At 40.9% G+C, this 27,445-nt stretch overlaps 2 protein-coding genes across 2 annotated transcripts in view; both read left to right on the top strand.

The window, feature by feature from the left end:
* Positions 1 to 3,146: 3,146 nt before the first annotated feature.
* The window catches only part of LOC110522547 (cytosolic 5'-nucleotidase 1A), a 52,779-nt gene continuing 28,480 nt past the window's right edge, over positions 3,147 to 27,445 (top strand). The window contains exon 1 of the mRNA XM_036976154.1: positions 3,147 to 3,287. Within this exon, the coding sequence (XP_036832049.1) occupies positions 3,180 to 3,287 (108 nt within the window). The 5' untranslated portion in view covers positions 3,147 to 3,179. The remainder of the gene's footprint in view (positions 3,288 to 27,445) is intronic.
* Positions 4,842 to 25,683, top strand: LOC118964468 (cytosolic 5'-nucleotidase 1A-like). The gene is made up of 4 exons (XM_036976156.1): positions 4,842 to 4,963; positions 5,262 to 5,384; positions 23,648 to 23,835; positions 24,094 to 25,683. Exons 1-4 carry the CDS (start codon positions 4,843 to 4,845, stop codon positions 24,469 to 24,471), a joined length of 810 nt encoding a protein of 269 aa, XP_036832051.1. The 5' UTR covers position 4,842; the 3' UTR covers positions 24,472 to 25,683.

Here is a 27,445-nt window from a genome sequence, read left to right as displayed (position 1 = left end):
ATGCAATGATGACGAAAAAAATAACTAGGTATCCCCCTTACCCCCGTCACTGTCCATTTCTTGTTTTTAAAAGATGAGAGAAGTGCTACACCTGGTGGAGAGAGATTGTAAGACAGAAATAGTTGCTTTATGCGTGCTGTACGTTACGACATGACACGTCAACATGTAACGGAGGGTCCGTTTTTTCAACTTTTCTCCAATACTATAGAGCCATTACCATGTCGATCAACGCTTGAATAGAAACCTAGTTCACACCCCCGATTTTGAAGTGAACACAGTCGCTACAGTCCCATTTGTTTTCTTTGTAGCCTCGTTTGAATGTTGCGGTTGTGCACATTTGTACGGAATGGGGTGAGTTTACGTTAGTTGGCAAGTTGAGATTTATTTGCTTAATTTGGCTAACTTAGCTATTAGCTCATGTTTTAGGAGAACAGGCTGGCTCTTTGCAGAATCTAGACAAAGGAGAATGGGGAATAAGATCTGGCTGTTGCAGTGCCCAGACAAGGTGAGAGCAAACTGCTACAGAGATAAAAAGATAAGATCTCTATCTCGATTAGCTATATTTCAAGGTTGAACCAATGCAATAGGTATTTTATTAGCTTGCTAAATGAGCTGCTTTTCCTGAAAATGTCTATCTAATAAAGTTGTTAGTTCCAGGATGTGTAAAGTATTCACGCATCTGCAGACCAGTGAGGAGGAGGAAAGCCTATTGAACAAGAATTACTAGCTAATTATATCAGATATACATTTTATTGGCTTGCTAAATGAGCTGCTTTTCATGAAAATGTCTCTGATAAAGCTACACTCTTAGAAAAAAAGGTGCCATCTAGAATTTTTTAAGTTATTCAGCTGTCCCCATAGGATAACTTTTTGAAGAACCCTTGTTGATTCCAGGTAGAACCCTTGTTGGTTCCAGGTATAACTATTTTGGGTTCCATGTAGAACCCTTTCCACAGAGGGTTCTACATGAAACCCAAAAGGCTTCTACCTGGAACCAAAACGGGTTATAATATGGGGACAGCTGAAGAACCCCTTTGGAACCCTTGTTTCTAAGAGTGTATCTATTTGTTCTAATGCAATGTTCATGTTACAGCCACAACATGATGATAATGTAGTCAAGCATCTGAAGACTAGCGAGGAGAAAAGCCTGCTTTGGATGAGCAAGAAAGAACAATTAAAAACTAGCCATATCAGATAAACATGTTTAGGAAAAGCAGGGAGAGAGCAAGCTAGTATTAGTAACATTATTATTTGAAACCTCACATGCACATGTATCTGTGTTATATTTTAGCAATAAGGTACCTCTGGGGTTTGTGGTATATGGACAATATACCACGGCTTAGGGCTGTTCTTATGCACGACGCAACGCGGAGCGCCTGGGTACAGCCTTTAGCCGTGGTATATAAACCCCCAAGGTGCCTTATTGCTATTAAAAACTGATTACCAATGTAATTACAACAGTCAACAAGCAATATTGACTCATACCCAGGGTATACGGTCTGATATACCATGGCTTGCTATCTGTCTAATGTTGTACAGATCATCAACATGAACAAGACTGAATTCTGTTGAATTGTCAACTGGTCTAAATTCTTGTTAGGAAGATGTTGCTGTTCAGAATGACATGTTTATGACTGTTGATGTTCACAGGAATCTCCAAATGCTATGTTGAACGAGCACCATGGATGAAGGAAGGGGAGGAAAACAGACAGCTTCTTTCTACCAAACACACAATGTTTGCTTCATGAACAATTGTTACATCTGAAATAAATACAGAATTATTTTTGTTTATTCTGTTTTTTTATGCTGGATGAGTAATTTAGCAGGTCTATAGTATAATGTATTGTTTTGAAACGTTCATTAAATATCTATTCAGTCAAAACTCACTTATTATTTTACGTTTGCTGAAATAATGTATGTTTTCTACTGTTACTTTTTACATATGCTGAAACAGTCTCATTAGTTTTGAGCTAGACTATGATCGTGGAAATGTCTACTACCCTTTTTTAAATGTTGATGAATGAAATTAGCACCGTTTCTAATAGTTTGTTGCTACTGTCTGGCAGGGAAGTGGGCAATATGGAATACATTGGAGGGGGAAGGGAGAATGAATGAGAAATCAGAATTTGAAATCAGAAGCTGGCTAGCCGTCTGTCCAGCACATAACATGCAAATATCTAATGTTATCTTAAGGCTACCTCTGCATTGTTTCTTTTGTCATTGATAGGCTGTACATTTACCTACTTATTCCCTGACATTGTCTAAGTTCTGATTTCTCATTAATTCTCCCTTCCTCCTCCAATTCCCACAACGTAACAACCTTTAGTTACAGGCTAGACAGAGGACTATTGCTAGCTAGCTAACTAGCCATGCTATTTCAATAAAAATAAGCTAGCTAACCAGCTTCAACTTTGTAGTTGTAATACTATGTGGAAAAAGTTGTTATAATTTCTTCCTCCATTTCTCAACAATGCCTTGACTAATTTTAACAATTTGATCCATATTTAGAAACATCTCATCCCTCCCTGATTAAGTGATTCATCGCAACAGGCCGAAAGTCAAACTCACAGAAATTGAGGTGGGAAGGGCTACAATGTGGTACTTTCAGACGCATGAAATGTACCCGTTACTACACAGGCGCTCAAACTTTATAATCACCTGTAAATGCACACTGAACAGGTGTAATGAACGTGTGTAAAAATGCCCATAACAAGCGTTCAAATCAAGACGATTTACGAGCGATCTCTGACATAACGCCTTGATCACACCAACAGTGTTTGGTAGAGAGGTACATTCATTGAATGGAACACTGCTGTTGCCTCGCAGAGGCAGTTGCAGTGCGTTCTGTGTGGTGCATACTTTGGATTTATTAAACATATACGTCAAACTGTATGTGTTGACGGCTTGACAGAAATGGTAGCAGCAGGTGAATGTTGAGTTTTTGCTATATACTAGCTCAAACACTATTGGTGTGATCAGGGCGTCGGCGCTCGTATCGTCCTATTCCCCTGGATCTAGTTATCTAATTACACCCGCACCATACAATAGAATAATGCAGCACCATTTCCGTTGCCATAGACTCGTCCATCCAAACATTGATATAAACTTGCCTGTCATCTACATTTGGAATCAGAGTTACAGAACTACCAGACCTAGAACTTTTCCATCCCAGGCCAAATATGAGTGAAATCAAACCTACCGATCCAGCAGCCACTAACGCTGGAGAGGAAAAGGACTGGACAGCATCAGCCTGTTCTGACAGTTTAAAAACAAGGAAACCTAGACCCGTAAGTTATACATTTTTACATTTGCAACTGTTGTTTGCCATTTGCCTATAACATCATTATCTTTACACATATAATATTGGTAATTTATTTAATAAAAACCTTTGCTTTATAATCTTGTTTTCCAAATAGCCCAAACCCCAAAATGCCGTAACAATCACCGTCTCCTCTCGAACCCTTTTCAACATGGATGAGGAACGGAAGATCTATCAGGAAGAGGGAGTCGAGAAGTATATGGCCTACATGAATCAACAGGATCGCGAGAATGAGCCACTCATGCCAGGTGTTGCGTTTCCCCTTGTGAAGGTATATTAGAGGGATTGGATTAATTAAAGATATTGCCTACCTGCATGTCTGTATATGGGAGTATAAGAGGGTGGGGTTGCACTACGACTTCATATAGATTCTGTATTGTAGGTGAATGTGAAACCTCATTCACTCTGTGTTGCCAATGTCTTTAGGCCTATATGCAATTTGTGTAATGCATCTAGAATAGTGTTGGGCCAGAATTACAATAGCCAATGTTGTTTCCCACAATTATGCACACCATCTATACATGAATGCATTAATAACATTTTGGGAGAATATTCTTGTTTTTTAGTACAAAAAAGCCAGAATGTAGTTGGTCTAGTACACACCAGCCAGGTTGTAGTTGTTCTAGTCTAGTTTAAACCAGCCAGGGGATTAGTTGATCTAGTCTGGTACAAACCAGCCATGTTGTAGTTGGTCTAGTCTCTTACAAACCATTCAGGTTGTAGTTGGTCTAGTGTAGTACACACCAGCCAGGTTGTAGTTGGTCTAGTCTAGTACACACAAGACATGTTGTAGTTGGTCTGGTCTAATACACTGCATCCAGTTTTTTTTTGTTCTAATATACACCAGCGAGGATCTAGTCTAGTACCAACCAGCCAGGTTGTAGTTGGTCTAGTCTAATACAAACCAGCCTGGTTGTAGTTGGTCTAGTGTAGTACCAACCAGCCAGGTTGTAGTAGGTCAAGTCTAGTACCAACCAGCCAGGTTGTAGTTGGTCTAGTCTAATACAAACCAGCCAGGTTGTAGTTGGTCTAGTCTAATACAAACCATCCAGGTTGTAGTTGGTCTAGTCTAATACAAACCAGCCTGGTTGTAGTTGGTCTAGTCTAGTACAAACCAGCCTGGTTGTAGTTGGTCTAGTCTAGTACAAACCAGCCAGGTTATAGTAGGTCTAGTCTAGTACCAACCAGCCAGGTTGTAGTTGGTCTAGTCTAGTACACACCAGCCATGTGGTAGTTGGTCTAGTCTAGTACAAACCAGCCAGGTTGTAGTTTGTCTAAGACAAACCAGCCAGGTTGTAGTTGGTCTAATACAAACCAGCCAGGTTGTAGTTGGTCTAATACAAACCAGCCAGGTTGTAGTTGGTCTAATACAAACCAGCCAGGTTGTCGTTGGTCTAATACAAACCAGCCAGGTTGTAGTTGGTCTAATACAAACCAGCCAGGTTGTAGTTGGTCTAATACAAACCAGCCAGGTTGTGTCATAATTTCTTAATCCCTGAAAACACACACTGCAGGCTCTGATGATGGTAAACTCCAGACTGAGGCATCTCTACCCCGACAGTGAGGAGCTGTTTGATATCGTCCTGATGACTAATAACCACGCCCAGGTCGGGGTGCGCCTCATCAAAAGCATCAAACACTACAGTGCGTATAACACGCCTACAACACGCATACATCTCAAATAATGCTCTGAAACTCGTACTGCAATGTTTCAGCCACGCCTACAATGTTACAAGACACACCTGTTTTGCAATGTATGTTCATGTTTCATTGAATGATTGGACATCCAACTTGATGTTGTTCTTTTGACCAAATATGTTGTTTTTAATGTTTAAATGCTGTTGTTGATGATATGTAGTGGCAATCTTTGGCTACCAGCCTGACGACCATACCATCATATTTCTATGAGTTTCTGATAAAAAACAATGGTTCCCTCTCACAGATTTAACCATTGAGAGATTCTGTATGACGGGAGGTCAAAGCCCCATTGGCTATCTGAAGGCCTGCATGACCAACCTGTACCTCTCCAAGGATGGAGAGAAAGTCACTGAGGCCATTGAGGAGGGTAGGTGAAGATGCTTCTGGTTTAGGATGGACTGGTTTAGATTAGCATGGATGCTAAGTCAAAAACTGTAGATCTACGATTTCGTTGTGATTACAGAGAGCAATAACGTTAGCTAATTGGCATGTCATGGTGACATCCATATGAACACTAGCTGTCATCACAGATGAATGGGGAAACCAGTTAGTTATAAGTACATTTACTCTCATCACCTAGGGAATCAAATCTAGCTAACTAACCTAACGATCTAGCTAGCTGTTTTAATAGCAATGCAAATCCATCTGTAGCTTTATACTATCTAGCCATAACCATTGTAATGGTTTGTATGACTTGTAATGAGCATGCATAAGCCCCTTATGTCTTATAAACAGGCATTGCTGCAGCGACCATGTTTGCATCTGGAGATGTGGCGAACCAGCTGTCCGACACACAGCTGAAAGTAGCTTTTGACGGGGACGCAGTCCTCTTCTCTGACGAGTCAGAGATCATCTTCAAACAACATGGCCTGGACGCATTCCTTGAGCACGAGAAAACATTAGAGAACACACCTCTTACAAAGGTGATCATGAGGGGACTATTTTATGTTGGATTTTAACATGGCCGTTTGTGTCAGATTTCCTTTATTTCCTTATTTCCTTATAGAGCGGTTATAGACATTCAACTAACTAGCAGCAAACGTTTTAAGTAACTATCGCACTATCCCTAATCCTAGCTAACCCTTTCCTTATACCTACCAAGTTATTGCATATCTAAAGAACATCTATAATAGGGGACTATCCTAATAAAGTGGAACCCGTGGATGTATTATATTCTTTGATTTTGGACAAAAGTAAAAATAATACTAAGCCAACCCTGTGTCTCATTCATTCACTCAGGGTCCCTTGAAGTGTTTCCTGGAGGCTCTGGTGAAGCTCCAGAGAAAGTTCTACGCCAAGAACGAGCGTATGACCTGCCCCATTCGTACCTACCTGGTAACGTCTCGTGGAGACGACTGCTCGAGGGCCCGTGTCCTTAATACCCTCAGGAGCTGGGAATTGGAGATCGATGACATCCGGTTCCTAGCCGGGGCACCCAAAGGTCCCATCCTGCAGGAGATCAGGCCCCACATATTCTTTGAAGACCAGATGTTTCACATCGAGGAGGCCATAAAGATGGGGACCATCGCTGCACACGTGCCTTATGGGATCGGACAGTAGTAACACAAGGGGGAACTTATTGAGCAGCCTGACAAAGATGTCAAAGACAAGAAGTAGTGAGTCTCCTAGTAGTGGGATGGTATCACATGTTATGCAAAAGATTAGTTACACACAACCCTGTCATCAGCTGTAGTATCTTTATTGTTTCTCATCTTTTTTTAGTTCAGGATTTTGTGTTATTTGTCTCTATTTCCACTTTATTACAAATACCTATATCAGAATATACATGTATTGTATTAACAGAGAGAAAAACACATAGTTTAGGACTGAATATGTAATACTCACATCAGGGACCAATGTCACCTTATGTTCTCTGTCATAAGTAGAGAAAGGATCACTCTCCTACAATAATCATCAATCAATCACATAGATAACCAGCAGGGTCAAATAATAATAATAGAGTGTAACAGGTCAGCACCTCAGGAGTAATTGTCAGTTGGCTTTTCATAGCTGAGCATTTAGAGTTAGAGACAGCAGGTGCAGTAGAGAGAGAGAGAGTCAAAAACGACAGGTCCGAGACAAAGTAGCATGTCCGGTGAACAGGTCAGGGTTCCATAGCCACAGGCAGAACAGTTGAAACTGGAGCAGCAGCACAACCAGGTGAACTGGGCACAGCAAGGAGTCCTCAGACCAGGTAGTCCTCATCATCATCACCACATACACTACTGTTCAAAAGTTTGGGGTCACTTAGAATTGTCCTTGTTTTTGAAAGAAAAGCATTTTTTTGTCTATTAAAATAACATTAAATTGATCAGAAATACAGTGTACACATTGTTAATGTGGTAAATGACTATTATAGCTGGAAACGGCATATTTTTATGGAATATCTACATAGGCGTACAGAGGCCCATTATCAGCAACCATCATTCCTGTGTTCCAATGGCACGTTGTTTTAGCTAATCCAAGTTTATCATTTTGAAAGGCTAATTGATCATTTGAAAACCCTTTTGCAATTATGTTAGCACAGCTGAAAACAGTTGTACTGATTAAAGAAGCAATAAAACTGGCCTTCTTTAGACTAGTTGAGTATCTGGAGCATCAGCATTTGTGGATTTGATTACAGGTTCAAAATGACCAAAAACAAAGACCTTTCTTCTGAAACTTGTCAGTCTATTCTTGTTCTGAGAAATTAAGGCGAGAAATTGCCAAGAAACTGAAGATCTCGTACAAAGTTGTGTACTACTCCCTTCACCGAACAGCGCAAACTGGCTCTAACCAGAATAGAAAGAGGAGTGTGAGGCCTCGGTGCACAACTGAGCAACAGGACAAGTACATTAGAGTGTCTAGTTTGATAAACAGACGCCTCACAAGTCCTCAACTGGCAGCTTCATTAAATAGCACCCGCAAAACAGCAGTCTCAACGTCAACAGTGAACAGGCAACTCTGGGATGCTGGCCTTCTAGACAGAGTTCCTCTGTCCAGTGTCAGTGTTCATTAGCCCATCTTAATCTTTTCATTTTATTGGCCAGTCTGAGATTTGGCTTTTTTTTCAACACTCCCGTATCCAGACTTCTCTATTCTGCACATGCATGTCATGGTTTTGTGTATTGCGATTTAACATAGCTTTGAGGTACTTTGCATAGTGGATTGGTAAAGATATGTGTACTCTAGTAAACGTTTGAAAGGGAGCACTTACAAGGTAGAATGTTCATTGATATGAAGTGCTGCAAAAAAATATGAATTTTGGTTTTAATGCATACTGTGGTGGCAGAATTAGTGGTGAGCTGAAGGGATATGTTCTGTGTTGGACTGTGATGTTATTCCCTTCATAGACTCCTGGTATGTCTGCACCCAAGGCCATTCCGGAATTGTTGATTGCATTAAAATAACTGTTGTGTAAACAATATGATTAGCATTATCACATCCCACTATATAAGGGAAATGTAACCATTTCTTCCTTGAGTTCTTCCCTGTGAAATCAGAGATCGATCTCCCTTTTAGCTGCTTGTATTAAAGATTTTCATAATTTATCATTAATTAGTCTCTGCCTTAATCTTTGGATCTAATTTTCCACAACATTTGGTGCCGTGACCCAGATGAGAACAACCTGACTTTTTGAACCGTCTCGCTCGGCTTGGACTCAGAAATCCCTCTGGCCACAACTTAAAACAGTAAGAGACCTTATTCAAAAATATCTGTGAGGGACTGTCTGTTTTCCAGCCAAGCCTAATGGTGAAAGATCTCGTCATCCTCAACCAAAGAATGTTGGGGTTCAATTTGGCAGAACAATTTGTCTTATAATAATGAATCTGGCCGGTTAATATTGATCAGTAGTGGGCATTCAGAGTTTGACCGCACTTTAAAGGACACATAATCACGTGATAGACTACAGGAAAAGTTTTCTGAGTTTGACCATACTTCAAAGTAGGTAGAAAGGTATTCAGAGTTTGAATCAGCTGGAAAAATACAGCTCGCTCACCCACACGTAGACATACGTAAGTGGTGTAAAAAGTATTCTGAGAAATATTTAGAGTGGTCCCCTTATGGATCATTTGATAAAGATAAGGTTAAAGCATTGTTTAACTGTCTAAAGAGTCTGGGAAATAAAGTCTCAGACAAAGACTGATGCATCTTCCATGCTTTTTAAACCGCCTCCGATGACAAATATCATTGCCATGTTAATCAGAGCCTCGTGAAGAGTTAAACCAGACTAGTGTCGTGTCTTTGGCTATGCCGGATTAAGTGATATGACATGCTATTCTATAAAATAATTTCTCCGTAATTAATATTACCTGATTGAGGTTATCATGTAAATGTAATTAACTAGAGAGTCGGGACACCACAAAATAATATTTGTAGAGCTGTTATCTTCCGAATAAACTCTTAAAGATCTAGTAATATTTTACATCAATAGCAGTCAATATTAATCGTCACCTTAATTCAGTCTCATCTGAAAGTTGTAAATTCTTGGTTATCTTCACAAACCCTGGCTAACAAGTTGAATCAGCAATACAAAATTGGGTTTAATTATTTATTTACTAAATACCTAAGTAATCACACAGAATTACACATACACATAATTAATCTTACCTTGATTACAAATTACGTCATAAAGGAAAACGTCCCTAGCGGGCGGAACAGATATGACAGCTTGTTACACAAAAGAAAAGGGGCTGGGTTTGAGTGAAAGAGCGGGAAGACTGAGGACCAAAGGAAGAAGCTGTGCTATCGTAAATACAGTATTTTATGCATTCTAAATTACCGGCCATTTGGAAAAGGAAAATGCAATAAATATTTACTCTGACCTGCGCTTCGGTAGGTTGGTGGTAGATGGAAGGCCGTATTGCCAAACCGAGTCCATTGTCCTTTGAAGAATGTCTCTGGTGGTCAATTGGATACGTTGTAGTAACGTCGTTGTGTGATAGACGGCATACTCTGTCTCTTCCTTCCTAACCCTCGTTTGCAGCTGCTGTTGCTAACTCAACGGCTAGGAGGTATCACTTCTGTAGTGAATAAGAGTTCAAAGTTCACACCATTCGCAACCAAAGCTCACGCTGATGTTGGCTTCGTTCTGTAGTTATTATCTGAACCATTCTGACATCGGACCGTCGTCCTCACATCCTCGAAACAGGAGGTTATATTGTCGTCAAGGCTTTATATAGGAAGGGAGAGGAGGGTGTGTTTGAAAAGTTTTATAGCCCATGTCCCTTCACAGGGACGGGCCACTGATTGAGCAGAGCCTACCTTATGAAAACCCAAATCTCACATTTTAGAAGCTAAAATCACATTTCATCCCATCGCACATAATTTAACATTCAAACATTTAAATTGAATAAAAATTCCATGTGAATCCGATAACTCTGATGTGTAGACTTTCCACTGTAGAGTTTGTCATCTTATCATTGATGAGAATGTCTCAGATGACAACCGAACTGACATCATATCCATTAAGTACCACCGCATATGTTCAATTGGTCGGATTACCAGAATATAGTTCATTTCCCCCCACCTTCTGATGTTCCCAGAATCTCTATGTTAACCAAGGGGTTTGCAAATGTAACATCAGTAGGGTAGAGAGAGGAAAAAGGGGGAAAGAGGTATTTATGACTGTCATAAACCTACCCCCGGGCCAACGTCATGACACTAGCAAAAGGTAAAATGGACGTTAGAAGCCGTAGCAAAATAAACTGATAGAAGGTTGAAAAGGTAGGTGGATAATCAGTGTAGAATAATCGGTGTGTAAAACATTTAAACGTGTTAACCCTCGCAAGGCTGCCGGCCCAGACGGCATCCCTAGCCGCGTCCTCACAGCAAGCACAGAGCTGCTGGCTGGTGTGTTTAAATATATATTCAATTCCTCCCTATCCCAGTCTACTGTCTCCACATGCTTCAAAATGGCCACAATTGTTCCTGTTCCTGTTCCCAAGAAAGCCAAAGGTAACTGAACTAAATGACTATCGCCCCGTAGCACTCACTTCTGTCATCATGAAGTGCTTTGAGAAACTAGTCAAGGATCATATCAACTCCACTCCAACTGTCACCCTAGACCCACTTCAATTTGCTTACCGCCCCAATTGGTCCACAGACGATGCAATAGCCATCACACTGCACACTGCCCTATCACATCTGGACAAGAGGAATATCTATGTAATAATACTGTTCATTGACAACACCATAGTACCCTCCATACTCATCATTAAACTTTAGACCCTGGGTCTCGAACCCGCCCTGTGCAATTTGGTCCTGGACTTCCTGATGGGCTGCCCCCAGGTGGTGAAGGGTTGAAACTACATCTCCACTCCACTGATTCTCAACACTTGGGCCCCACAAGGGTGTTTACCCACGACTGCGTAGCCATGCAGGCTTCCAACTCAATCATCAAGTTTGCAGACACTACAGAGGTAGGCTTGATTACCAACAACGACGAGACGGCCTACAGGGAGGAGGTGAGGGCCCTCGGAGTGTGGTGTCAGGAAAATAACCTCTCACTCAATGTCAGCAAAACAAAGGAGATGATAGTGGACTTCAGGAAACAGCAAAGGGAGCACCTCCACATTGACGGGACAGCAGTGGAGAATGTAGAAAGTTTTAAGTTCCTCGGTGTACATATCACCGACAAACTGAAAGGGTCCAGCCACACAAACAGTAAGGTGAAGACGGCGCAACAATGCCTCTTCAACCTCAGGAGGCTGAAAAAGTTGGCTTGTCATCAAAAACCCTCACTAACTTTTACAGGTGCACAATTGAGAGCATCATGTCGGGTTGTATCACCACCTGGTACGGTGAATGCACCTCCCACAACCACAGGACTCTCCAGAGGGTGGTGAGGTCTGCACAACGCATCACCGGGGGCAAACTACCTGCCCTCCAGGACACCTACAACAGCCGATGTCACAGGAAGGCTTAAGGTTGTAGGCGGTTGAGGGAGCTCCGAAATTTAGGCATCGCCATTAGTTCGCTTTGGCCTACGTTTTATCACACACACACACACATACATATATATATATATATATATATATATATATGTATATATATATACACACACACACACATATATATATATATATACAGTATATACACACCCCCCACCCATCTATAAGTATGAATATGTGTCAGTGGTGTTAATACCATGTCTGATTTATTTGATGGGATTTTTCTATTTTATTTTAGTAGGCTCTTCATGGGTTAAACAGGATGCACCTTAAAGGGCACACAAATGAAGTTTACTGAAGTATCTATTGTCTTAATTTTGGCTTAACACGTGTAATTTCTCCTGATGAGAAATGTACTTACAAACCCAATGTAAACCAGCTATAGAAAATGTTTTTGAATTACTCCTGTTCTGAATTTCTGGTGACGTCTCATCACCTTCACCAGAAAATTCAGGGACATTGGTTGAAATTGAAATATGTGTAAACACTGAAAATTGTTAAGAAGTTTATAATTAATCAAAAGTTGTAATTGTGATTCGAACCATGAACTGGAGAGAGAGAGAGCGGTGGTAATGGGTGACAGTTACTCCAAGCCTTCCCCACATCAAATGAGGAAGCAAAGACCGTGGCTAAGTTCCTGTTACAAGACATTGTTCCATGATTCGGTGTCCCACAAAGCTTAGATAGCAATAGCAAAATGATAGCAAAATGTCACACACATTTTTTCTACAATTTTCTTCCTACAAATGTGCCCTAGAGGACTGGTAGGCTTGATAAAGAGGTCTTTACTTGCTTTCCTGCGTTGTGACCAATTAGACATTGGGCACAGATTTGTACGGAGATCATAATACATTTGGGTGCGTTAATTTCTACAAGCACTTACCATTCCCCCTTAATACACCATACAAAACAGACTTTAATTAACACACTATTATTTACACTTAAAGATGCAGTCCGGGATCTTAACATATTGTATGAAATGGAATTCGTAACATATCATACGAATTGCTAACATAAAAAAATACAAATTTGCAGGATGTAACATATCATACAAAATGGATGGCAAAGTACACAATTGTGCAAATGTCTCGTGGAACAGTTTTGGCTCGTGAGCTCAACTTTCAAAAGTACTGGCTGAAATGTACTTAACTTTAGGAGCATCACTTTAACATTCATTATTTTTACTATCCATGCATTGTTCTAATCTTTTCCATTTTCCCATTCCATTTAAAAAATATAACTTTTTAGATGCAAGAAACCTCACCTTGCTCTTAGTAAAGCTATATTAGGCTATATGGCTATATACAGTGCATTCGGAAAGTATTCAGACCCCTTGACTTTTTCCACATTCTGTTAAATTACAGCCTTATTCTAAAAATGATCCAGTTGTTATAATTCCTTCATCGATCTATGCACAATATCCCATAATTACAAAGAAAAACTGGTTTTTAGATATTTATGCAAATGTATTTAAAATGAAATATCACATTTACATAAGTATTCAGACCCTTTACTCAGTACTATGTTGAAGCACCTTTGCCTGCAAATACAGCCTTGAATCTTCTTGAGTATGACTCTACAATCTTGGCACACCTGTATTTGGGTAGTTTCTCCCATTCTTCTATGGAGATCCTCTCAAACTGTGGTTGAGAGGTTGGATGGGGAGCGTCGCTACAGAGCTCTTTTTAGGTCTATCCAGAGATGTTCGATAAGGGTTCAAGTCTGGGCTCTGGCTGGGACACTCAAAGACATTCAGTGTCTTGTCCCGAAGCCACTCATGCATTGTCTTGGCTGTGTGCTTAGGGTCATTGTCCTTTTGGAAGGTGAACCTTCATTCAGGCTAAAGAGTCAATCTTGGTTTCATCAGACCAAAATAACTGTTTTCTCATGGTCTGAGAGTCCTTTAGGTGCCTTTTGGCAAACTCCATGCGGGCTGCCATGTGCCTTTTACTGAGGAGTGGCTTCCATCTGGCCACTCTACTATAAAGGCCTGATTGGTGGAGTGCTGCAGAGATGGTTTTCCTTCTGGAAGGTTCTCCCATCTCCTAGTGAAACTCTAGATCTCTGTCAGAGTGACCATCAGGTTCTTGGTCACCTCCCTGACCAAGGCCCTTCTTCCCCGAATGCTCAGTTTGGCCGCGCGGCCAGCTCTAGGAAGAGTCTTGGTGGATCCAAACTTCTTTCATTTAAGGATGATGGAGTCCACTGTGTTCTTGAGGACCTTCAATGCTGCAGAATTGTTTTGGTAATCCTGTCTCGGAGCTCTAAGGACAATTCCTTCGACCTCATGGCTTTGTTTTTGCTCTGTCATGCAATGTCAACTGTGGGACCTTATATAGAGAGGTTTGTGCCTTTCCAAATCATGTCCAATTAATTTAATTTACCACAGGTGGACTCCAATCAAGTTGTAGAAACATCTCAAGGATGATTAATGGAAACAGGCTGAACCTGAGCTCAATTTCGAATCTGAGCAAGAGTTTGAATACTTACAGTACCAGACAAAAGTTTGGACACACCCATTAATTCAAGGATTTTTCTTTATTTTTGCCTTTTTATACATTGCAGAAAAGTAGTGAAGACATCAAAACTATGAAATAACACATATGGAATCATGTATATTTGAGAAAAGATTCTTCAAAGTAGTCACCCTTTGCCTTGATGACCGCATTGTACGCTCTTGGCATTCTATTAACCAGCTTCATGGGGGATGCTTTTCCAACAGTCTTAAAACCTCTTAGAGCAAGGTGAGACGCTAGCGTCTCACCTAGCCAACAGGAAATGGAAATGCGCAACGCCAAATGCTAATAGTACTCGATAAAACTCAAACTTTCATTAAAACACACATGCAGGGTACTCAATTAAAGCTACACTCGTTGTGAATCTAGCCAACATGTCAGATTTTTAAAATACTTTTCGGGGAAAGCATGAGAAGCTATTATCTGATAGCATGCAACCCCCGAAATATCTGAAGGGGACGTAAACAAAAGAATTAGCGTAGCCGGCGCTACACAAAACGCAGAAATAAAATATAAAACATTCATTACCTTTGACGAGCTTCTTTGTTGGCACTCCAATATGTCCCATAAACATCACAATTGGGTATTTTTTTCGATTAAATCCGTCCATGTATACCCAAAATGTCCATTTATGAAGCCCGTCTGATCCAGGAAAAAACAGCTTTCCAAAACGCAACGTCATTTTTTTAAATTAAAAAAGTTGCCTATAAACTTTGACAAAACACTTCAAACTACTTTTGTAATCCAACTTTAGGTATTAGTAAACGTTAATAATCGATCAAATTGATCACGGGGCGATCTGTATTCAATAGCAGCAAGTCTTGAAATCATGGTCGATATTCTCTCTTTCATAACTTCCCCCGGTGTACCCGATGACAAGAAGTGCCTATTCCTCATTTCACCAAGGATTAACTTCAACCAAATTGCCAAGTCTGGCGACATCGTGTGGAAGCTGTAGGAACTGTAAACTGGGCGCTATCTATTTTCCCTTGCCATAGACAATACAGAGAACTGGCGGAGAGATATATATATATTTTTTTGTGAACAGTTTTCCTTGGGGTTTTGCCTGCTACACACGTTCTGTTATAGTCACAGACATGATTTAACCAGTTTTAGAAACTTCAGAGTGTTTTCTATCCACACATACTAATCATATGCATATACTATATTCCTGGCATGAGTAGCAGGACGTTGAAATTTTGCGCGATTTTTTACAAAATGTTGAAAAAATTCACCCGATCTTTAAGAGGTGTTCCCACACATGCTGAGCACTTGATGGCTGCTTTTCCTTCACTCTGCAGTCCAACTCATCCCAAACCATCTCAATTGGGTTGAGGTCGGGTGATTGTGTAGGCTAGGTCATCTGATTTAGCACTCCATCACTCTCCGTCTTGGTCAAATAGCCCTTACATAGCCTGGAGGTGTGTTTTGGGTCATTGTCCTGTTGAAAAACAAATGGTATTAGTGGTTTCTTTACAGCAATTTGACCACAAAGGTCTGATTCACACAGTCTCCTCTGAACAGTTGATGCTGAGATGTTTCTGTTACTTGAACTCTGTGAAGCATTTATTTGGGCTAAAATCTGAGGTGCAGTTAACTCTAATTAACTTTTTCTCTGCAGCAGAAGTCCCAGTTTCATCATAGCACTTGATAGTTTTTGCAACTGCGTTTGAAGAAACTCCTTGAAATGTTGCGGATTGACTGACCTTTATGTCTTAAATTAATGATGGACTGCTGTTTCTCCTTCCTTATTTGAGCTGCTCTTGCCATAATATGGACTTGTTCTTTTACCAAATAGGGCTATTTTCTGTATACCACCCCTACCTTTTCATAACACAACTGATTATCTCAAATGCATTAAAAAGGAAATCACATCTGTTAATTGAAATGCATTCCAGGTGACTACCTCATGAAGCAGGTTGAGAGAATGCCAAGAGTGTGCAAAGCTGTCATCAAGGTCCAATTGGAGCTACTTTGAAGAATTTGAAAATATAAAATATTTTATATTTTATTTGTTAGACTTTTTTTTGGTTACTACATGATTCCATATGTGTTATTTCATAGTTCTGATGTTTCTACAATGTTGAAAATAGTAAAAATAAAGAAAAACACTTGACTAAGTAGGGGTGTCCAAACTTTAGACTGGTACTGTATGTGAATAAAGTACTTCTGTTTGTTTTGTTTATTTACATTTTCCCCAAAATCTAAAAATCTGTTTTCACTTTGTCATTATGGGGTATTGTGTGTAGATTGAGGATTAAAAAAAATGTAATCAATTTTAGAAGAAGGCTGTAACGTAACAAAATATGGAAAAAGTCAAGGAGTCTGAATACTTTCTGAATGCACTGTATCTCAAGCAAGCTAGTTCAACATACCTGTTCCACCAGTAAAATGTTACATGTCAGGCATTTTGTTACAAATAGTTTACAGTTGAATATAGATTATGTATAAGGACAGTCTATATTGTATGTTGACATAAAAAAAATTATCATATTGTGACACATATTTTCGGAAACTAATTTCAATTTGTAAGAATATCCCGTCTGTATTTTTTCACTTTTAAATGAACAGAAAGGGTTTATCATATGTATATTGCAGTAAAATGTGAATGGTTGATTCATGTTTTTATGTTTTAGCGGCACATTGATACAAACCAATTGAGATGCTGTGTCAGGACCTGACATGAGCAGTTCATGCTCAAAAACCCACAAACGTCGCTGAGTTAAAGGAGTTCTGCATGGGAGAGTGGGTCACAATTCCTCCACAGTGATGTGAGAGACTGAACAATAACTAAGTGACACAAGCAGTTATTGAATGGAATGAGGAAATTACTTTAAACATTGGACATTTAAACCTTCTTGAAACTAGGGGGCACTATTTTCATTTTTGGAAAAATAACGTTCCCAAAGTAAACAGGCTATTTTGTCAGGACAAGATGCTAGAATATGCATATAATTGACATCTTAGGATAGAAAACACTCTAAAGTTTCCAAAACTGTAAAAATATTGTCTGTGAGTATAACAGAACTGATATTGCAGGCGAAAGCCTGAGAAAATTCCAATCAGGAAGGGACTCTTATTTAGAAAGCTCTGCGTTCCTATGAGTCCCTATTGAGCAGTGAATGAGATATCAACCAGATTCCTTTTTCTTCTAGTGTCACAATATATACAGTAGTTTCAGGCTTTTATTTAGAAAAATGAGCCTGAACGACAACATTGCGTCAGTGGTCAGCTGTAGGCTCTCAGAGTGTTTTGTGCGTAAAAGACAAATGCAGCCATTGTTTCTCTCTTTCTTACTAAGAGGCCACCTGTCCCAGTTGATATATTATCGAATAGATATTTGAAAAACACCTTGAGGATTGATTATAAAAAACGTTTGCCATGTTTCTGTCGATATTATGGATGTAATTTGGAATATTTTTCGGCGTTGTTGTGACCGCAGTTTCCGGTGGATTTCTCAACCAAACGGGAAATACAAAGGGATGTGTTTCAGCTATAAAAATAATCTTTATGGCACAAAATGAACATTTGCTGTGTTTTCTCGTGAGTGAAAACATCCGAAGCTCATCAAAGGTAAACTATTTAATTTGATTGCTTTTCTGATTTTTGTGACCAAGCTGCCTGCTGCTAGCTAGGCATAATGCTATGCTAGGCTATCGATAAACTTACACAAATGCTTGTCTTGCTTTGACTGTAAAGCATAATTTCAAATTCTGAGATGACAGGGTGATTAACAGAAGTGTGTTTCAATATATTTCACTTGTGATTTAGTGAATATGAATATTTTCTAGTAATATTTTTTGTCCATTGCGTTATGCTAATTAGTGTCAGTTGATGACAATTCTCTCGGATCCGGGAGAGGGAGTTCCAAGATTAACATAGTTTATAAAAAAAATAAAAATAAGTATTACATATTATGTTATTTGTTCCTTTCATCTAATATTAAGTTTTGGTTGAAGATCTGATAACATTCAGTGTAAAATATGGGGAAAATACTAGTCTAGTACAATCCAGCCAGGTTGTAGTTGGTCTAGACTAGTACAAACCAGGCAGGTTGTGTAATTGTTTTTTAATACCCGTGTCAATTTTGTCCTAAAAACACACACTAATTTACACTCACACACACTCACACACACACACACTACAGGCTCTGATGACGGTGAACTCCAGACTGAGGTAGCTCTACCCCGACAGTGAGGAGCCGTTTGATATCGTCCTGATGACTAATAACCAAGCCCAGGTCGGGGTGTGCATCATCAACAGCATCAACCACCATGCTCTGTAAAACATGCCTATAACACTCATAATGCTCTGCCACACGTATTGCAATGTCACCGCCACGTCTACAGTGTTTTAAGACATATCTCAAATCAAATCAAATTATATTTGAGGACCCACGCCAAATATTTTCTGTCTCCTGAGGGGGCTTTGTTGTGCCTTCTTTAATTAAGACTGTCTTGGTTTGTTTGGACCATGATAGTTTGTTGGTGATGTGGACAGCAAGGAACTTGTAGCTCTTAACCTGCTCCACTACAGCCCCGTCGATGAGAATGGGGGCATGCTCGATCCTCCTTTTCCTGTAGTCCACATTTATCTAATTTGTCTTGATCACGTTGAGGGAGAGGTTGTTATCCTGGCTCCACACGGCCAGGTATCTGACCTCTCTATAGGCTGTCTCATGATTGTCGGTGATCAAGCCTACCACTGTTGTGTCGTTGGCACACTTAATGATGGTGTTGGAGTTGTTCCTGGCCATGCAGTCATGGGTGAACAGTGAGTACAGGAGGGGACTGAGCACGCACCCCTGAGGGGCCCCTATGTTGAGGATCAGCGTGGCAGATGTGTGGTTACCTATCCTTACCACCAGGTGGGAAAGAGCTGTGTGGAGTGCAACAGAGATTGCGTCATCTGTAGATCTGTTGGTGAGGTATGCAAATTGGAGTGGGTCTATGGTTTCTGGGATAATGGTGTTGATGTGAGCCATGACCAGCCTTTTAAAGCACTTCATGGCTACCTGTTTTGCAATGTATATTCATGTTTCATTGCATGATTGGACTTCCAACTATATGATGTTCTTTTGACCAAATATGTTGTTTTTAATGTTTATATGCTGTTGTTCATGATATGTAGTTGCAATCTTTGGCTACCAGCCTGATGACCATACCATCACATTTCTATGAGTTTCTGATAAAAAACAATGGTTCCCTCTACATCAGATTTAACCACTGAGAGTGTCAGGTTTCTTCAAAATCGAACCCAGAAGCAGACCAGGACAAGGAGAGTAGGAAGAAGGTGAGTATTTATTTACAAGTGAAAGTGAATGGTTAGATATATCCAGGTGGCGTAGCGGGCAGCGGTGGTGAGTTGATGGGAGTAAATAGGTGGATCCAATGGGGAAGCGGAATCCGACGACGACCAGGCGGGAATGGGGTAAATGATCCGGGTGAGTAACTGAAGACAAAACAAACGGAGGTAAGTTTAAGGCAAGCAATACGTAACAAACAACAAAACAAATTCTATCCAACTTGAGGCTGATACTCTGGCACAACATACTGTTCATGGCTAACGATCCGGCAGGGAATGGATGTCAGGTCCGGGCTTATGAAGAGGAGAGATTATGATCAGGACCAGGTGTGCAGATAGCTGATGGGATACAGGTGCGGGTAATCAGAAACCCCAACTGGCTACATTGCCCGGCAACCAGACAGGGTGCGTTCCAGGACGCCGGAAAAAACACTCCAGGACAGAACATAGGCAAAAAACAGACTCAGGAAACGGGATTCGTGACAGAGAGAATCTGTATGACGGGAGGGCAAAGCCCCATTGGCAATCGGAAGGCTGTGGTGGTTAATTTCTTTAATATCAAATAGAGAGACAAACTTAACACACAAGTCAGAGTTATACTTAAACTAAATCTTTAATAATAAGAGCTTTGCAATAGCTATGACTTTCAACGATTCACCATTTCTATTGAACCATTGAAAGTGTCAACACAATGGCTACTGAGATCTTTTATAGCAAAGATACAACTGTCACATTCTGACCTTAGTTATTTTGTTATGTCTTTGTTTTAGTTTGGTCAGGGCGTAAGTTGGGTGGGTTGTCTATGTTCCTTTTTCTATGTTGTGTTTTGCGTTTGGCCTGGTATGGTGCTCACTCAGAGGCAGGTGTCGTTAGTTGTCTCTGATTGAGAATCATACTTAGGTAGCCATTTCCCACTTGTGTTTGGTGGGTGATTATTTTCTGTTATGTGTTTGTCACCTTTCAGAACTGTTTCGTTGCGTTTCTCCTTTGTTATTTTGTTTAGTGTTCTCGGTTTAATAAATATTTGATGAACACTTACCACGCTGCGCTTTGGTCCTCACCTCATTCCAACGACGAGCGTGACAGAATCACCCACCAACCAAGGACCAAGCAGCGTGTTAACGGGCAGCGGCCGAAAACGCAAGACTCCTGGGCATGGGAGGAGATTTTGGATGGCAAAGGACCCTGGGCACAGGCTGGGGAATATCGCCGCCCCAAGGCAGAGCTGGAGGCAGCTAAAGCTGAGCGGTGGTGATATGAGGAGGCAGCACGGCAGCGGGGCTGGGACGAGAGGCAGCCCCAACAATTTATTGGGAAGGGGGCACATGGGGAGTGTGGGGAGTGTGGCTAAGTCAGGTAGGAGACCTGCGCCAACTCCCCGTGCTTACCGTGGAGAGAGGTGGACCGGGCATACACCGTGCTATGCCGTGAGGCGCACGGTGTCCCCGGTGCGCAGGCATAGCCCGGTGCGTTACATTGCAGCTCCTTGTATCGGCCGGGCTAGAGTGGGCATCAAGCCAGGTGCCATGAAGCCGGCTCAGCGCATCTGGTCTCCAGTGCGTCTCCTCGGGCCGGGGTACATGGCACCAGCCCTGCGCATGGTATCCCCGGTTCGCCAGCACAGCCCAGTGCGGTCTATTCCACCTCGCTGCACTGGCCTGGCTACGGGGAGCATCCAGCCAGGTAGGGTTGTACAGCCTCAGTGCTCGAGAACCTCCAATGCGCCTCCACGGTTCGGTCTATCTGGTGCCTCCTCCACGGTCCGGTCTAGCCGGTGCCTCCTCCACACACCAGGCCTCCGGTGGCAGCCCCCCGCACCAGGCTGTCTCTCCGTCTCCTCCCTACAGGTGCTCCCGCCTGTCCAGAGCTGCCGGATTCTCCCGCCTGTCCGGAGCTGCTGGAGTATCCCACCTGTCCGGAGCTGCCGGAGTCTCCCGCCTGTCCGGAGCTGCCGGAGTCTCCCGCCTGTCCGGAGCTACCGGAGTCTCCCGTCAAATCGGGACTCGTGGCTAGGGTCTACAGTCCAAGGTCGGCGGCGAGGGTCGCCGCTCTAAAGAGGACACGGAGGCAGGTTGGAGGCTGACAAAGACTATGGTGGAGTGGGGTCCACGTCCCACGTCGGAGCCGCCACAGCAGACAGACACCCACCCAGACCCTCCCCCATGGGGGGAGGGGGAGGGGGGGGGACTGTCACGTTCTGACCTTAGTTCTTTTGTTTTGTCTTTGTTTTAGTATGGTCAGGGCGTGAGTTCCTTTTCTCTGTGTTCCTTTTCTATGTTGTGTTTTGTGTTTGGCATGGTATGGTTCTCAATCTGAGGCAGGTGTCGTTAGTTGTCTCTGATTGAGAATCATACTTAGGTAGCCTTTTTTTGTGTTTCATGGGTGATTGTTTTCTGTTATGTGTTTGTCACCTTTCAGAACTGCTTCGTTGCGTTTCTCCTTTGTTATTTTGTTTAGTGTTCTCGGTTTAATAAATATATGATGAACACTTACCACGCTGCGCTTTGGTCCTCACCTCATTCCAACGATGAGCGTGACAACACCCCTCTCAACCTACATGACGAACAACAGATACATGGAATGGTCACAAGGTTAAGATTTGGATGAAAGGTATCTATAATACATAGCAGACAGCAACTGTTGTGTCAACAGTTTTCATTGTATAGACCAGTGTCTGGTCCTCCTACTCCAAACTGGAACCATCTCACCCTGGTATGGTATAGCACAAAAACATTACCTCATGTTCTCTGGAATGCTCTTTAGGTTTAATCACCCAAAGACATCGTAAATCTCCTCTGTCAGTGTTATCTCATAGAGGCCCAACCTCAGTAGAACACACACATAATAGTTAACAGAACACTATTCTGTCGAATAAAACAACCATTATAATGCAATACAAGCATTATAACATAATCTTGCAATTTCCACGACAAGGCCTGCATGACCAACCGGTACTTCTCCAGGGATGGAGAGAAAGTCACCGAGGCCATTGAGGAGGGTAGATGGTGATGGAATAGTTTAGGTTGGCATGGATACTAACTCAAAAACTGTAGATGTACATTGTGATAACACTTTATAGAATAGCCTACATACATAATGCATGGATGATGCTGTTGTAATAGGTTGTGACCAGATGATATACAGCCAAGGACGAGTTTAGAATTGAACTACCATAAGAGTTTAGACTTAATTTTGGAGAGGATGAGTCGGATTTCACTGTTAGTTTTACGCACAACATAATTGTGCAGTTTCAGTTAATAAAACTGAAGATTGTTTATTTTTGATCAATTACTGATGATGAGGGTTCTGTTGCTTGTCTGCGTGTGCTTGCTGTAACTGTCACCTCCCAATGTCATCCCCCTGTCATCCTAGGTAGCTAGTTCCACAGTAGTTGTAGAATGAAGGACATTGTGTCCCGGTGTTGTTGCCATTCATGTTCACCCCATTGGGTAGACTGTATCACGGTGACATCTAGATGCTTACCAGTGTGAGTTATTTCTCTGGTAGTACAAGACATAAATCCTAGAAAAAAATAAACACAAATTGTCCACGTTATACTAGCTACCGGCGACTCAGTGAAAGTACAGCTGTCCAGTGGGAAGCACAACGCCGGTGCACTGGTCATTCACACTGGCTTGGCGTGTTGTCGTTATTGCCCTCTGTCAGCTAATTGTCATCGTCTCGTGACTCATAGTTAGCTAACTGACCTAACTCTCTAGCTAGCTGTTGCCAAAGTAACAGAAACTGGCAAATCGCACAGCGAGAGAATGGCAATTTTTGCGTCACTTCCGTAGCTTTATACCATCTAGCCATAACTGTTGTAAAGCGTTGCAAGACTTGTTATGAGCATGTATAAGCCCCATATGTCTTATAAACAGGCATTGCTGCAGCGACCATGTTTGCATCTGGAGATGTGGAGAACCAGCTGTCCGACACACAGCTGAAAGTAGCTTTTGACGGGGACGCAGTCCTCTTCTCTGACGAGTCGGAGATCATCGTGAAACAACACGGCCTGGACACGTTCTTTGAGCACGAGAAGGAATTTGAGAACAAACCACTTGCACAGGTGATCATGAGAGGACTCTGAAGCAGAATACGTCTCCATATTATGTTAGCTTTTGACATGGCCGTTTGTGTCAGATTTAACTAACTATCCCACTATGCCTAATACTAGACCTAACCCTTTCCTTATGCCTACCAAGTTGTTGCATATCTAAAGACCATCTATAATAGGGGGCTAGCCCAATAAAGTGGAACCCATTTATGTATTATATGCTTTGATTTTGGACAAAAGTAAAAAAATATGTCTCATTGTTTCTCTCAGGGTCCCTTGAAGTGTTTCCTGGAGGCGCTGGGGAAGCTCCAGAGAAAGTTCTACGCCAAGAACGAGCGTATGACCTGCCCCATTCGTACCTACCTGGTAACAGCCCGCAGTGCAGCCAGCTCAGGGGCCCGTGTCCTCAAGACCCTCAGGAGCTGGGGCCTGGAGATCGACGAAGCCCTGTTCCTAGCCGGGGCCCCCAAAGGGCCTCTCCTGCAGAAGATCCGGCCCCACATATTCTTTGACGACCAGATGTTCCACATCGAGGGAGCCAAGGAGCTGGGGACCATCGCTGCACACGTGCCTTATGGGATCGGACAGAAGTATCACAAGGGGGAACTTATTGAGCAGCCTGACAAAGATGTCAAAGACAAGAAGTAAAGAGCCTCCTAGTGGTGGGGAGATATCATACGTTATGCAAATGCTTAGTTGCACACAACCCTGTCATCAGCTGTAGGACCTTTATTGTTTATCAGAATTGTATATTATTTCTCTTTTTTACACATTATTACAAACATCTTTATCAGAGAATATTGTATCAACAGGAGAAAAAAACACATCGTTTAGGACTGTAGATGTAATACTCACATCAGGGACCAATGTCACCTAATGTTCTCTGTCATGAGGAGAGAAAGGATCACTTTCCTACAATCCTCATCACCATCACATTGTAGTCTTTAATAGTATTTGGTCAAATATGTAGTTTTTTTAATGAAAATGTCATAGGGTGTTCAAATTTTACACATGAAAGTATATTTAGAAAAGTGTATTTTATATCTTTAGATATGTGCACTCTAGTGCACTAACAAGGTAGAATGGTTATTGATATGAAGCGCTGAAAAAATATATGCGTTTTGGTTTTACTGCACACCATACAAAACAGACATTAACACATTATTTATTTATTATTTACACTTAGATGCAGTCGGGATCTTAAGCACTTACAAACTCGTACCATATTATACGAATTGAAATTCGTCAAATTTTCGAATTGCAAACATTTAAAACATTTTTTTTGCAGGATATGACATATCATACAAAATGGATGATGTAGTACACAATTGTGCATATTTTTTGGGGACCCATTTTGGCTCGTGAGCACGACTTTAAAAACTATTGTCTGAAATGTACTAAACTTTAAAAGCAACACTTTAATATTCAATAATTATATTATTTTTGCTATCCATGCATTGTTCTAGTCTATTCCATTTTCTTATTCCATTTAAAAATATTTGTTTTTAGATGCAAGAAACCTCACCTTGCTCTTAGTAAAGCTGAATTAGGCTATATGTTATATCAAAACCTCAAGCAAGCTAGTTCACCATACCTGTTCCACTAGTAAAATGTTACATGTCGGGTATTTTGTTACATATAGTTTACAGTTGAATATACAGTATGTATAAGGACAGTCTATATTGTATGTTGAACATTAACTATTTCTATTTTTTCTTCTTTGTGTGTTAACACATATTTTAGGAATGATTCAAATGTCTATTTTTAAGAATATCCAGTCTGTATTTTTTCACTTTTAACTTGACATAAAGATTTATCATGTGCATATTGCAGTAAGGTTAAATAAAGGTTTAAAATAGATGTGAATGGTTGATTCATGTTTTTATGTATTATCCACACATTGATACAAACCCGATTGAGATGTTGTGGCAGGACCTGAAACAAGAAGTTCATCCTCAGAAACCCACAAATATCGCTGAGTTAAAGCAGTTCTGCATGGAAGAGTGGGCCAACATTCCTCCACAGTGATGTGAGAGGCTGAACAACAACTACAGGAAATGTTTGGTTGTGGTCATTGCAGCAAAATGTGGCACAAGCAGTTATTGATTGTAAGGGGGTAATTACTTTATCACACGGGGACATTGGGTGTTGTATAACTGTTTATAAAAAAAATGAAATCAGTATCACATTTTTTATTATTTGTTCAGTCAGGCTCCTTTTATCTCATTTTAGGTTTTGGTTGAAGATGTGTAAAAGATTTGCAAAAATAGAGAAAATCAGAAAGGGGGAAATACTTTTTCAGGGCACTGAATATAATGTGTGGATTCCCCTAGAGTCTGAATGTTAGGAGATGATCACACATGAATAGTGTATCTGTTGGTTATATGTGTGTCGTATGTGTCAGGATGGGGATCCATTGGGGATGTCAACAACACTTGACTGTATCCTGCTCCCAGGGGGCTAGCATGTGGCACGCCTTTAGACTGTGTTACATAGTAGTGACACACACACACAGTGATATGGCTGCATAATGCCAACAGGAAACTGATATGATAATGACATGTCTATTTATAGCTTCCTAAGGACCAGCATTTACACTTTGTTCACTCTAATAGACATTTGTTTTTGATCTTAATCTCTGAGGACATACATGCCACTGTGTTAGTTCCTGTTTTCCCTTTGAGAGACATTCTGGGCTTTTCAATGATATCACATGTGTGACCTGGATAACTTTATCTTTCTGTTTTTAAAAAATGGCTGCCAACTTAATTAGAACAGTTTATGGTAAGAAGAAAGGTAAGGCCGGAATTCAATTTGATCGTGCTTTGTCATCAATGCAGGTTCTAAAGGCAATGTGCCCACGTTCGTGGAGACCATATTCACAGTAAACACGACATATGTCGGCTAATGGCGCATTTTCCAAATCTACAATCAGATTAAATCCTGGCCTAAGTGTGTGTCGTTGTGTCATTATATTATTTGTTAGTTTGATATTCTATTCTGCTTCTAGCAAATAAAATATCTCAGATAGTATGGTGAGTTTTCAGAGCAGTGTAATATTTGATTCAATACAATTAGAGCAAAATAAGAGCTTGTTTATACTGTAATGTCCTCTTTACTGTACATCAGGATGTGTCAACTATGTTTTCTACACTGTACCCTTTTACTGTACATCAGGATGTGTCAGCTATGTTTTCTATACTGTCCTCTTTACTGTACATCAGGATGTGTCAACTATGTTTTCTACACTGTACCCTTTTACTGTACATCAGGATGTGTCAGCTATGTTTTCTATACTGTCCTCTTTACTGTACATCAGGATGTGTCAACTATGTTTTCTATACTGTACCCTTTTACTGTACATCAGGATGTGTCAGCTATGTTTTCTATACTGTACCCTTTTACTGTACATCAGGATGTGTCTGTTTTCTACACTGTCCTCTTTACTGTACATCAGGATGTGTCAATGTTTTCTACACTGTACCCTTTCACTGTACATCAGGATGTGTCTATGTTTTCTACACTGTACCCTTTCACTGTAATGTAAAATGGTTCATATGTTCTATTGACCTATTCCTTATGTTCACTACAGAGCACATACAATAAAACATAAAAAAATATA

The sequence above is a fragment of the Oncorhynchus mykiss genome, chromosome 4 (assembly GCF_013265735.2).
Source record: "Oncorhynchus mykiss isolate Arlee chromosome 4, USDA_OmykA_1.1, whole genome shotgun sequence".
NCBI lineage: Eukaryota > Metazoa > Chordata > Actinopteri > Salmoniformes > Salmonidae > Oncorhynchus > Oncorhynchus mykiss.
The sequence above is the reverse complement of the archived record's forward strand: the minus strand, read 5'-3'. Positions and strand labels throughout refer to the sequence as shown.